The 12238-nt window shown below is 46.8% G+C and overlaps 1 protein-coding gene across 3 annotated transcripts in view; it reads right to left on the reverse strand.

Annotated features, from left to right (window-relative positions):
* Positions 1–788: 788 nt before the first annotated feature.
* Positions 789–12238, reverse strand: part of rab11fip5a (RAB11 family interacting protein 5a (class I)) — a 37988-nt gene continuing 26538 nt past the window's right edge. For all 3 annotated transcript variants that reach the window (XM_049596075.1, XM_049596078.1, XM_049596077.1), the window contains exons 3-6: positions 10581–11175; positions 5284–7740; positions 3879–4035; positions 789–2394 (exon numbers count right to left, since the gene is read on the reverse strand). In XM_049596075.1, coding sequence (XP_049452032.1) covers positions 2137–2394; positions 3879–4035; positions 5284–7740; positions 10581–11175 — 3467 coding nt within the window. In that variant the 3' untranslated portion in view covers positions 789–2136. The remainder of the gene's footprint in view (positions 2395–3878; positions 4036–5283; positions 7741–10580; positions 11176–12238) is intronic.

The raw sequence follows: 12238 nt of genomic DNA on the forward strand, positions 1-12238 counted from the left end.
ATTTTACAGCTGATTTTTCAGGAAAGTGCCGTCCAAGTTTTGGACAAACTCTTGGACAAACTCTTGGAAAGTTAACAAAAAAACTGTACTGTAATTTCTCAACCTGGACCCTATTTTGCCATGTTTTTGTGTCTGAGTGACTGACAGGGACAACGACTTTTGAATCTGGTCCAGGATTTAATGAGAGCGCTGCAGCTGGCAGCAGCGGCTAAACAGGCTGCAATGTAACCACTCAGGTCATGTTCACACCGTCAGTGTCCGTCCATTAACAGTGTTTGTTTTGTCACTGACAGGCTCAGACTGTTATTCTAAGTGTCTGACAACATTATGAAAGGATCCCTACAGAGATAGAGCTTTGTGTTAAAGAGTCAGATCCTTTCTGTTTAACCAGAAACAGCCCTGAAATCACCGTCACCAAACCCACCAGACTGCATTTAAATAAACAGTCATTTTATTGTCAAACACACTTCATTCAGACTTGATAGAAACAAAATAAAACTCACAGAAACCATCTTGGTTTGTCTTTCCACTGTTCCAACAATCACCAGCTCTGGTTTAAATTAACCCTTAATTCACCAGTTAGATGTGACAACATGCTGCCTCTGTACACACTAACATGACTGTTTATTTAAATGCAGTCTGGTGGGTTTGGTGACGGTGATTTCAGGGCTGTTTCTGGTTAAACTAAAAGGATCTGACTCTTTAACACAAAGCTCTGTCTCTGTAGGGATCCTTTCATAATGCTGTCACACACTTAGAATAACAATCTGAGCCTGTCAGTGACAAAAACAAACACTGTTAGTGGACGGACACTGAAGGTGTGCACACACACCCCGAGAGGTTACGCTGCAGCCTGTTTCTCTGCTGCTGCCTGCAGCGCTCTCTGTTAATACTGAACTAAATTAAACAAATGTTATCATGAGTCACAGAGACACAAAAACATTCAGACTGAAAAACAGCAGAAGTTTGAAACTTGCTCGAGATCCACTGCGGTGAACATTTTGTTATGTGTATTTATATATAATTGAACTCCTCTTTTTGGCATATCTTGGACGCTGCGACATCCAAACCCTGACAGTCCAAACTGCTGCCAGATAAAACCAGATTTATAATTGTCTATTGATTTTCTGACAAAACAGAACAGCTGCAACAATTAGTCACTTTATAGATTTATCATCTGACTGGAACTGTTCTGATAATCTGTTCATTGTTTAAAGCAATTATCAAGCAAAAACACAAACGTTTGATATTTCTGTCTCCTTTGATTTACATTATAATAAACTAAATAACTTTGGATTTTAAACTGTTCTGACAAAAACATCAATATAACAATGGTTGCAGACCTCCAGTAAAGCTCATGAGTGATTGAAAAAATGTTTTTCTGCTGCCTCATGAAACTGAAATAAACACAAAAGTGTCAAAATGTTCACGGTGACAGATTCTTGTCTCGAGCAGGTTTCAGTCGCTGCACGATGAGTTTCTGCTTCTCTGAAATGAGGTGAAACCAGCGGCTGCCTCAAAGGTATAAAATCAATGTAAACCTGTCGACATGTGACAGAAATGTGCAGCGTTGATCTGAAGTCTATGTAATTTGCAGTTAATGGTCTGAAACATGCAAACCCACCAGAGTGTCCCCTCAGGTTGTTCGCTCCTGTTTCCCCACAAAGCTGCAACACTGAGAGAATATTCTTTGAAACGCTGTGTGAGGAGGAGCGAGCTGCAATGCGACGTGAAGTGTTGTGGACTGACACTCTACCATTTCTCTCTGTGTGATAAGGTGATACACGTGAGGTGAGGTGAAGAGGAGGAATCATTGTTTCTACAATCAGGATCCCAAAATGGAAGCATGGGTTTTGAACTTACTGGGCTCTCTCCTCTGTGAGCTCAAACCCATCTGGCTGAGTGAACCTGAAAACAACCTGAGGACCCGCTACATTCAGAACCGCCCGAACCGAATCCTTCTCCGAGGACGTGTTTCAGCACAGTAAAGCATGCCGGCTGGAGAACGCCGCCTCCACATCTCTCAGTGCCTACAGATTTGTATCAAAAAGGACAGCATAGCAGTGAAAAGACTAAAGAGCTGTTGTGGAGGACAGAGTGAACACGGCTGCAAACCCTTCTCCCTCCGCGTGGTCGTCACTTTAACTTGGAGCGCACTTGCAGGAGGGTGGGCTTCTGCTCCATGATGCGCACCAGCAGCGTGTCAATGTAGTCCTCCAGATCTTTGACCTGCGGCTTCAGCTTCTTCAGCTCCACCTCACGCTTCGCCAGCAACACTCTCTGTCGCTCAAACTCCGCCTTCTGCCTCTCCAGCTCCGCCTCCCGCTGCACCAGCAGGGCGACCAGTTCACTGTGGTTCAGGTGGTAGTACGAGCCCGCTCCCTCTGTCGCAGACTGACAACAGACAGACAGACAGAGAGACAGACAGAGAGACAAACAGAGACAGGAAGGAGAGCAGAAGTGTAACAAAGATAAAAACAGAGTGGTGTCTTCTCACTAGATTTCCTGTTGATTGAATTAAGACGGTCTGCTCATGCATCTTGCATCTTTACTGTCACTCTAGCCCACTTTTACGCCGCCTGTTGAAGGCTGAAATATCACGCTGTTATACCCCATCGCCATTTTGGGACGATCGTGGAATGAGGGGACAGAGTTGTCTCGTCTTTAAGCTGGCAGCAGAGGCGAATCGACGTCTGTATAAAAGTGGACAGCCATCAGGAAGGACCGTGGGCTGGAGGGGTTTTATGTTTTGATGACGTGTTATATGTGTGACACACCATGGCAGACTTAGAAAGTAGCTGATAGCAGTTAGCCGCTAACTCAAAGAAGAAGAACAGTGGCTGTGAATGTCCAAAAACAGTTAAACAATGAGCTCCAGGAGCTCCTTACCCTCCGAGCAGAGGACAAGATCAGCCGCCATATAACATGGACGCTAAATGATTGTTATTGACATGTTGATGTCATTGTTATTGTTTATAAAGAGCTGCTGACACGTGTGTTATATGTCACATTGGAGGCCGACGCTGTTGTGTTAAAGCCCTGACACACCAAGCTGATTGGCAATGTTGGGTCGTCGGTAAGCGTCTGTCGCCCTAGTTGGTGTGGTGTGTCCTGCACTGTTGACCCTCGTCAGCCCTGTCTGCATTTTTTTTTTGGGCTAATTCAGCGTGTTGAATAGGCGTTGGCAATGGTGGAGCCCGTCAGTGAATGAAAGGAGGAGCTAAAGTCCAGAGGGAGTGAGACCAAACCAACTTGTTCCATGAGGTCAGATTATTTTTCTCTTCAGCAGAAACGTTTCCTGATGGTGTGTGTTCTTGTTCACTGGCACACGGTAATTATGCTCTGATTGTGTTGTTAATGTGCTAACTGGCTAACTAGCAACAAGACGCTCTTCCTGTTTTCCTTTTTGAATGATGAATACAGACAACCGCCGTCTGCTGCTGTGGAGAGTCATTTCCTCTCAGCAGGAGCAGAGCGTTATGCGCTGATTGGCTGTTGGCTGGAGTCTTTGTGATGTGTTCATGTGCAACTTTTTGGCTGAGACACGGCGGCGTGATCCGATGCAGCAGGGGGCCTTTGCAAGTTCTGACGCCATTTTGGTATGTCTGGGCCTTTATACGTCACGCCCATCATGCCTCTTTTGATTCTGTGATGCCGGCATGCTGTCTAAAATCACACACTGGAGCGACATGATGCCTCCGTCATTTGGTTCTGTGTAAAAATTCAAAGGCAGCATAAAGAAGGGGCTTTGTAGCAGCTCTATGGCGCCACCTCTGTGTAAAAAGGGCTTAATTATTCAGGGAAGAGAAACCTGTCTTTCCCTCTGCAGGGCAGCTCTGCAGTATTTCTACAGTATTATTACTATAACCTGACCGTACCTTCTTCCTTTCTGTCTCCTGCTCGCTGAGCTGGCTGCTCCTCCCCGGGTGGATGGTGGACTTGAGCTTCTCCAGGCCGGTGGCCAGCACTGACCGGCCCTCCGTCCGCTTCTCCTCAGCCTGTATGGCAGTGGTCAGGGGCTTCACTGGGTGGGGGCTGGAGGGGACGACAATAAGCAGCACGCACACACACACAGTCAGGTATCACACTTCACACCAGCGTACGACCCCTGTGGCCTCTTTACACCGAACACCCTGATATAAAGACGTCTGGCTGCCGTTCTGGAGGTCCGAAGCTCTTTGAAATACAGGTATCACAACATCTGTGTTTTTTTCACAACACAGAATCTTACAGAGGCTGAAATATGCCGCTGCCTCGTTGTTCAGGTACTAAATTAAGTCAATTTGCCTGCTGGTCGGGGCACCAACAAACAACCAGAAACCAGCTCTTTGTTCAGGTCAACTTAAACGACCTTTTCAAGTCAACAACAACACAGGAAGGGCAGTTTCCTGTGTCAGTGACCTACATTTACAAGGAAATCTGTTATCAGAACACCTACCCACTCAGTGCAGTGACTTCCACTCATACAACCACAATCTTTGTCACATATCTCGCTCTTTAGCTCAGGTAATAAAGGTTTCAGCCATTATCTGAGCACGACAGATCGTCCTCTGGACCTCCAGGACGACACCACACACAGACGCTTCAGATCGACCCTTTAACATCCCACAAACTCTTCATGTCAGTGATCAGGAGTAAGAGGAGGTTAGACATGTGAAAAGTCCTCATTAAAGGAAGCACTGGTGAAAATTGAAATTAAATGAGCTCCAAACTGAAAGACTTAATTGCATGCGTCGGTGCAATCAAACATGTAGAATTGTGTTAAATGTGTTATTACCCCGAGGTGAAAAGGAAACGCTATCAGTGACACAACAACACCTTCTCTGCCTCGTGGAAAAGCCTGGTTCTGGTTGAGGTTTTGGCAAATGAGTGTGGCGGTGTGAGAACACGAGCTGGCCCTGAGGGGAGGGAGGGGGTTAGTGTGTGTGTGTGTGTGTGTGTGTGGTAGGAATCAGGGCAAAATAATAACTGCTAATTGGCCTGAGGCTCTGTTTCCCCTCCCGTCACCACAGAGCCAGCACACACAAGACACCTGCAGAGGAGTCCTGTTAACACCAGTGTGTGTGTGTGTGTGTGTGTGTGTGTGTGTGAACAAAGTGATAAAAAAGAGAAGGTCACACCACAGAGAAGAAACCCCTCGAGAGTCGGCAGCACAGAAGAAAAGCAGGCGGAAGCCGAGTGGCAGAGGGAGACTGAAGAAACGACAGGATAGAGATTTCTGGAAGTGGGAAAAAGTGCTTCCTCTCCACCTTGTCACCGCGCACTGAGCATGTGCAACCTCACCTGTTCTGCTGATTGGCTGCCTGCTGCTGCTGCGTCTCCTGAAGCGTTGGCTCTGGCGCCGCAGCTTGTGCCGCGCTGGGTGGTGATGTCGACGTAGCGCCAGCAAAAGAAGGGAGGTAAGAGAGCGCTACAGGGGAGCTGCTACTTAGAGGGGTTAGAGAGGGAGCAAAGGAGGTCAGAGAGGGGAGGTCAGGGCCGGGCGGAGCTGAGGAGGACTCCTGCATCGAGCCAGGATCACTCCCAAAGGAGGGCAGGAGGAGTTCGTCAAAAGCGAGTGTCAGTGTGCCTTCAGACTGGGAGCGGTGAAGCGTGGCACTTTGCACTTGAGGGCAATTTGAGAACACGTCACTGAGGACGACATGCTGACTTTCCACACCTCCTTCTGTGAGGTTCCTTGGATTACAGCTCATGTCAGAGTTGGTCGATGCTGCAGGGAGTAAACTGTGATCCCCCGTCATGACACTTGGCTCAAGAGTTGCCGTCTTGTCCTCAGCTACACAGACGGATCCTTCAGATTGGTCGGTTTGGTTGATTTCTCCATTACGTGGCTTGCGTGCATTGGTTGAATCTTCTTCAGTCGTCTGACTCTCACTCAGCTCACCGCACAGCGTCGAGGTCGCAGAGTGCAGCGTCTCGTTTGGCTCCAAGCTGATGGAGCATTTGGAGGACGGGTGAGACTCACAGGTTTGGTAACCCTGCGAGTCGGCGCTGACGTAAAGGCTTTGGAAAAAGCTGCTCTGATCAGACACACAAGTGTGTGACAGTGTGTCGTCAAAGTCTTGGCTGGGACTGTTCATGATGTGAGTGGTGTTGAGGAAATCACCAAAAAGGCCAAAAGGTATCGGAGAACGCTGGCTCACATCCTGCCCTCCTAAACTTGTGCTCTCCATGGGTGAGTCTGACGAGCTCTGCCTCATGTCAGGGGAGGAGGTTATGATGTGTAATGATGGGTGTGTGGAGCAGAGTTCATCATCTGGAGTAGTAGAGGTCATCACGTCTGTGGTGTTACTTACGGAGGAATCATTTAACACTTTGGAAAAACTGTCTCCATCCTCTGTGTTGTCGGGCTGTGAAGAGACGTCTGAGTGTGGCTGTAGTTTTGGTGATAAATCAGTGTTGGAAAAGTTTGTCGAGTTAGTGACTGCGTCTTCACTTCCTGTCTCTGCTGCAGTGATCACAGGCTGCTGGTGTGTGAGCACCGGGGACTGCCGCGCCAACGACCCCTCTGAACCGTTTAAATCTACCTCTCCATCTCCATCTCCATCACTGTCCCTGTGCTGAACAACAGTGTGCTGGGCTGCTTCCACTACAGACACATCATTGCTGTCAGTGATGTCGTCTTCAGACTCTGAGGCCTTTATTTGTTTTGCAACAGACGAGTCAGAGGAGTGCTCAAAGCCGAGGATGTTTCTGTCAAAGTTCTGTGCCTCGGCTTCCTCAGAGGAGGATGCAGAGAATTTATCGGAGTAAGATGAGAGACAGGAAAGGAAATCCTCTTCTGCTGAACTGCCGAGACCTGAAGATCCAGCATCAGGGGAGCTGCTGTTGAGCTGCAGCGACGAGGCGTGACCGGGAGCGTGATGCATATTAGTGTCGGGTAAATCGTCTGTGTTAGTCGGACTGTTAGCTTCATTAGTTTTAGTGCAAGCATCCAGTTTTGGTGAGTTAGTGTTTAAAGTTGTGTTGTCGCTTTCGAAGCTTGTGTGCTCCGGGATCGTCTCCAGGAATTGTGCAAATGTGTCAGCATGATGTGTGTGAGTCACCTGGCTGATGGCTTTTTGTGCTTCGAACACAAATCCTGTGCAAAGTCGTGCATCGTTCACATTTGTGTTGTGATCTGCTGCGAGTAGTGATGCTGCTTTATCGTCGCAGTGTTCTAGTGGACAGTCTCTGGGTGTGTTGTGCTGTGTTCTGCAGGCTGTGGTCAGATCCTCAGGAGACTGCAGCCTGCCAGCTGCAAACGCTTCAAAGGATTCGTCCCACTCTGAGTCTGGGTCCAGCTCCCCGCCACATGTAAAAGGGTTGGACAACTTCCTGCTTAGAGGTTCCTCCTGTTCCGTGGGAGCCGGAGGAAGAGGTCGTTTCTCCGCTCTGCTCTCTGCACCCCTGATGGAGTCCTCTGTGGTTGGGCGGGTGTGAGTCAGGGTGGGGTTGGGGTTACTCGCCTGAGGAAAGAGATGAGCTATGGGGGGCCGGGCGCTGGAGAGATAGGGCAGAGGAGGCAGCGAAGGTTTTAAGGGCTGAGGGGTTAGCATGTCGTCATAGAAAGGGTTGTGCTGGAGCAGAGAGAAGAAAGGGTTGCAGGGAGATATGGGGGGTGGTGTGCTCTGTGAGGGGGTGAAGGGGTTAGTGTGATGCAGTGGGGAAACCTCAGAGGGACCCGGGGGATGGTGACTGGGTGAGAGGGGTGGTGGGTGGGGGTCTGTGCTGGGCTCTAGTTTAGGTGACACCACCAGGCTGTGAAAGAAGGGCACACAGTCCTCTTGGTTAGTGAGGAAGGTTCACACAGCTCAGCTCCAGGCCTGCTGCAGGTTTCTGTCTCAATCACATCTTACTCATTCAGTTTTTACAGACTGTTTATTCTGGTTTTACTCACTGATTCAAAATGTACATTCACATTTTAATTCCGTTATTTGTAACAGTGGTTTTCTTTAACGGTGCTTCATTGGCTGGAAAAACACCTTTAGACCTGCAGTAATTTTTTGGCCACTTGGGGGCAGCACAACAAGCTGTAACTAGACTTTCTTCAAATTATAATAAATATGTATTATATTATATTATTATATTATATTATACGTTTGTAGAAAATCCTTTTGAAGCCTTGAGTTTGACATTTAGGCTGTCGCCATCTTATTTTTGGAGCCAGAAATGACCATATTTGGATGCGAGGGTGGAGCTGTGGAGGAGCGAGGGGTGGATCTGACTGACACTAAAGACACTATCAGCAGACAGCCCGTCACTCAAGCAGCCATGGCCTTATTCATGTGTAACTCTGACCCTTAATAAAATGTAAACTGGTGAGTCGCTCCTCTTACAGTCGTCACAAACGGGTAAATTAGCTACAGAAACCAAAACTGTATTTTTGAACCAGGCTGTAAACATCTGAGCCGAGACTAATGCCCCAGCTGGCACCAGACGTCAATATGACGTCAGAAAGACATTGAACTCTAACGTCTGACAGGCGTTAAATTTTGGTTGGACTGAAAATTGGGCTGGCTGACGATATTTTAAATATCTAACGACATTTGAATTCCTCGTTGAGTGGACGTGAACATTATGACGTCTAAGTTTTGTTCTTCATACCTTACAACCAAATGTCGTTATTCTAGATGACGTTGGCATGAGACGTTTGGATTTTGGATACTTAAAACCACAACTTCAAAACAACAAAATAAAAACGTCATCTGTCGTCGTTATTCTACATCAGTTGACGTTGGCATTAGACATGCTGACATTGAATCTCGGTCACCTGACGATGGCGGTGTCCAGCGGGGTGTGTGCTGCTGCCGTCCACAGATCCAACATAAAATTCAACACTTACTTTTAACCTGGATTTTCTTTTGTTATCTTCACACTACACTACAGTTTTCGATCATACTAAGAAAAACAAAACCTGGCACCGGTCCACATCCCAAACAGCCGTCTCTGAGCCTCCTGTGTGTTCACTGGGCCATGATGTCAGAAAAGTTGATGCAGCTGGTTGTAATGATTACTGAGTGCTCCTGGTGCCAACTTGGCACTTTTCCCCAAGGATATAACAGCATGTGGGTGTGTAGGCTGTGGAAACGTATAGTTACAGAGCTGGCAGAAACGTATTGAGTGTACTGTGGTCCAGAAAAGCTGAGCTCGCCTCAGTCAGCAGCCGCTTATCAGCCCAATACTCTGTTTACGCTCAGTGTGGAGAAACACTACGATACTATGGTTTGTTTGTTGGTCTCAGTTGAGTAGATTGATAAAAATAAAAAGTAAAGAAGCTGTTTAAAGTTCTTTAAGGCCTGAATTTAAGATATATTTTACACTGCAGGAGCAACGCACTCATCACAACAGAGACAGTTACAGTGCAGCAGGCGACTCACACACAACCTGTAAGAGAACGAATGTTTCAGTGAAGCATGCACGAGGCCTCGGCCTGATGGAGCTGCTGCCTGATGGAGCTGCAGCCTGATGGAGCTGCTGCCTGATGGAGCTGCTCTCCTCCATCTGCATTGCAGGTACCTGCTGTAACTAGACTGAGACCAGGAGCTGAGGAGGAAAGTGTTCAGAGCTGGAGGCAACTTCCAGCTGCCATGTTGCTCCACACGAAGTGAAAAGTAAACAACCACTCTGATAATGGTCGTCACAAACTGCTCCTCTGCTCTGGAAATATCTGACTCAGAGTGAAGAGTCTGGGGCCGGCTGCACAAAACACCTTACGTTAAGATTTTCCTTAAAGTCCTACTTAAGGTTTCCCCCCAAAAAACTGGTTGCACAAAACACCTTTAAGTCTTCTCCTTAAGGTTTCCTTAAAATGTTCAGTTAAGTATTTATGGTTTTCTCCTTGTCTTGATCTTATACTTCAGGAATCCCTAGATTGTTGCAAAAAGACCTTAGCAACCAAAGCAAGGTAAAAGAAAATAACCTTAAGGTACCTCTGACTTTATCTTAACTGCAACATGAGTTTAACACACCTGGAGAAGACAACGGATCAACTGAATTCATTTTTGTTGCTTCGTCCTACAGTCGTTTTCTGTTTTCTGGTATTTGGGATCAGATTTATTTTGTAGTTTGTTCTGTCTATGATCATATTCCTGCAGAGGTTTATTCTTTTCCTCCTCTGACCAATACGGTCAGAGTCTTGTCTTAGTTTCTTCTGCCATTTTTTCACTGTCTAACTATAAGACAACTTTATGAGATGTTAACAGGCGTCACAGTGTGAGTCCAAGCAAACAAACAATCACCATGGAAACATGTACCGCTGTAAAATCTCTGACAGTAATCAAGACAGTAAATAAGGTTTCCTTAACAAAGGAAACTTCTTAAGGGGTTCTGTGCAACTGTCTAAGTCCCTCAGCTAAGGAGAAAACCTTAAGTGTCATGCTAAACTTAAGGTGTTTTGTGCAACCGGTCCCTGTACTTAACGAACTCTGCTACTCAGATAGTTTTTTTTCCTTTAACCCTCCTGATTCAGCTCATTAGTACTGAAATGATAATTAATCACCTGTCTGATGTCGTGGGTCGTGACCCTGTCAGTGATTCATCCTCTCTGTGTTTTAAGTGTGTGTGTTCACAGTGTGTGTGTCTCAGTGGGTGTGTCTCACCTGGGTTTGCTGTGCGAGTCCTTTGATCCAAACCATCCCCTGTGTTTCTCCTCGGTGGCGGTGGGGGCCTGTTCAGACTCATCCTTGGACTCACTCTGCCCTTTCCCCGCAGACTCACTCCTCCCTTGGGAGAAAAAGTTCCTCCTCTGCTTTTTCCCCTGGCTCTCTGACTCCACTGTGGAGGTGGAGGATGAGGAGGCGGCTTTGGGCGGAGCAGCGTGTCCCAGCAGCTCCTCCTCGTCACCCAGCATGGGGCCACTTAGCTCCAGGGCCGCCGCTATGGCTGCCTTCTCCTCCTCGTCGGGCCTGTCAAAGGACCAGCGGCGCCCGTCTCCAACGGGGCCTTTGGGGAGGTCTGTGGAGGGTCTGAGGTTCTGCAGGGACATGGAGAGAGGAAGAGACTTCTGCAACAGTCCCAGGCCTAAAGAATCCTTAGGTTTTCCTGAGCCTGGGTCCAGGGGCTGGACGTTGTAAGAATGGCTTCCGTTAACGCACACTGTGGGCTGAGGCACTGCGATGGTGATCTCACCGGCCTCATCATCACCAAACTCACATTTGAGAAAGGGCGATTTGGGCGACGTGTTCGCTGTGTGCTCTGCAAGAACAGGGCAAATAAAAAGAAACACAGAGGACAGAGAGACAAACAGAGTTGCAGATAAACAATCACTTTACGAACCTTCCAGCAGGACTGGGATCAAAATAACTGAGTACAAAGTAGCACTGAAACACCTACAGTGAAATGATATCTGCAGTCAAGACAAGCTGTATGGTTTTCTTGCAGCTGTGTGATTGGTCCACTGCTGCAGCAGCTACAACCCACAGTCTGTGGTGTGGGGAGGGGGTGCACGGTGTGTCTGACAGAGTTGGCAGTTCAGTGTGCCGAGACGCCACCAAAACACCTTAAAGTAATTAAAGTAGTGAACTAAGAGCTTCTATTCACATGATGGTTATCGACTGACGCAAAAAAGTAGAATTACCACCTCACAGATGTACGTCTGCGTGAACCTGCCAAGTGTCTCTGACAGTTTATGACCATGTCAGTGAAAACATGGATGCTTCACACACACAGACTGTATACAGGGATGCATGATCATATCTGCATGTCATGAGTATCATTTGACCTTCATTATTTTATCATGTTAGACATTTGTGTCAAGTTTGGTCAGAATCAGTGTATGCATTCCTGAGTCATGGCCAAAAACATGTTTTGTGAGGTCACAGTGACCTTTGACCTTCAACCACAAAATTCCAATCAGTTTATGTGTGGATGTTTGTGCCAAATTTGAAGAAAATTCCCTTAAGGTGTTCTTGAGACATTGCTTTCATAAGAATGGGACGGACACCACGAAAACACACACAGCTATCACCAACAGAGGCATAACAAAAGCTCTGAAGTGTCTGTGGCAAATGTTTGGAACATTTTACTTTAAATCCTTTAAATTCAAGAACTGTGAACGACAACATCTCTATGCTGACAAGACTTTATATTGTTTTATACATTGTTGTAAATACATTTATCCCTCTTTGACATAAATCAGCTCACAAATGATGTAAAAACATAAAACCCATTAACCTTCATTAAGATAATTTAAAGGAAAAATATGGAGTTTGTTTCATCTTCCTGTTTTATAATCATCTCTCCTGCAGCACAGAGATAA

This window comes from Epinephelus fuscoguttatus, linkage group LG14 (genome assembly GCF_011397635.1).
Source record: "Epinephelus fuscoguttatus linkage group LG14, E.fuscoguttatus.final_Chr_v1".
Classification (NCBI taxonomy): Eukaryota; Metazoa; Chordata; class Actinopteri; order Perciformes; family Serranidae; genus Epinephelus; species Epinephelus fuscoguttatus.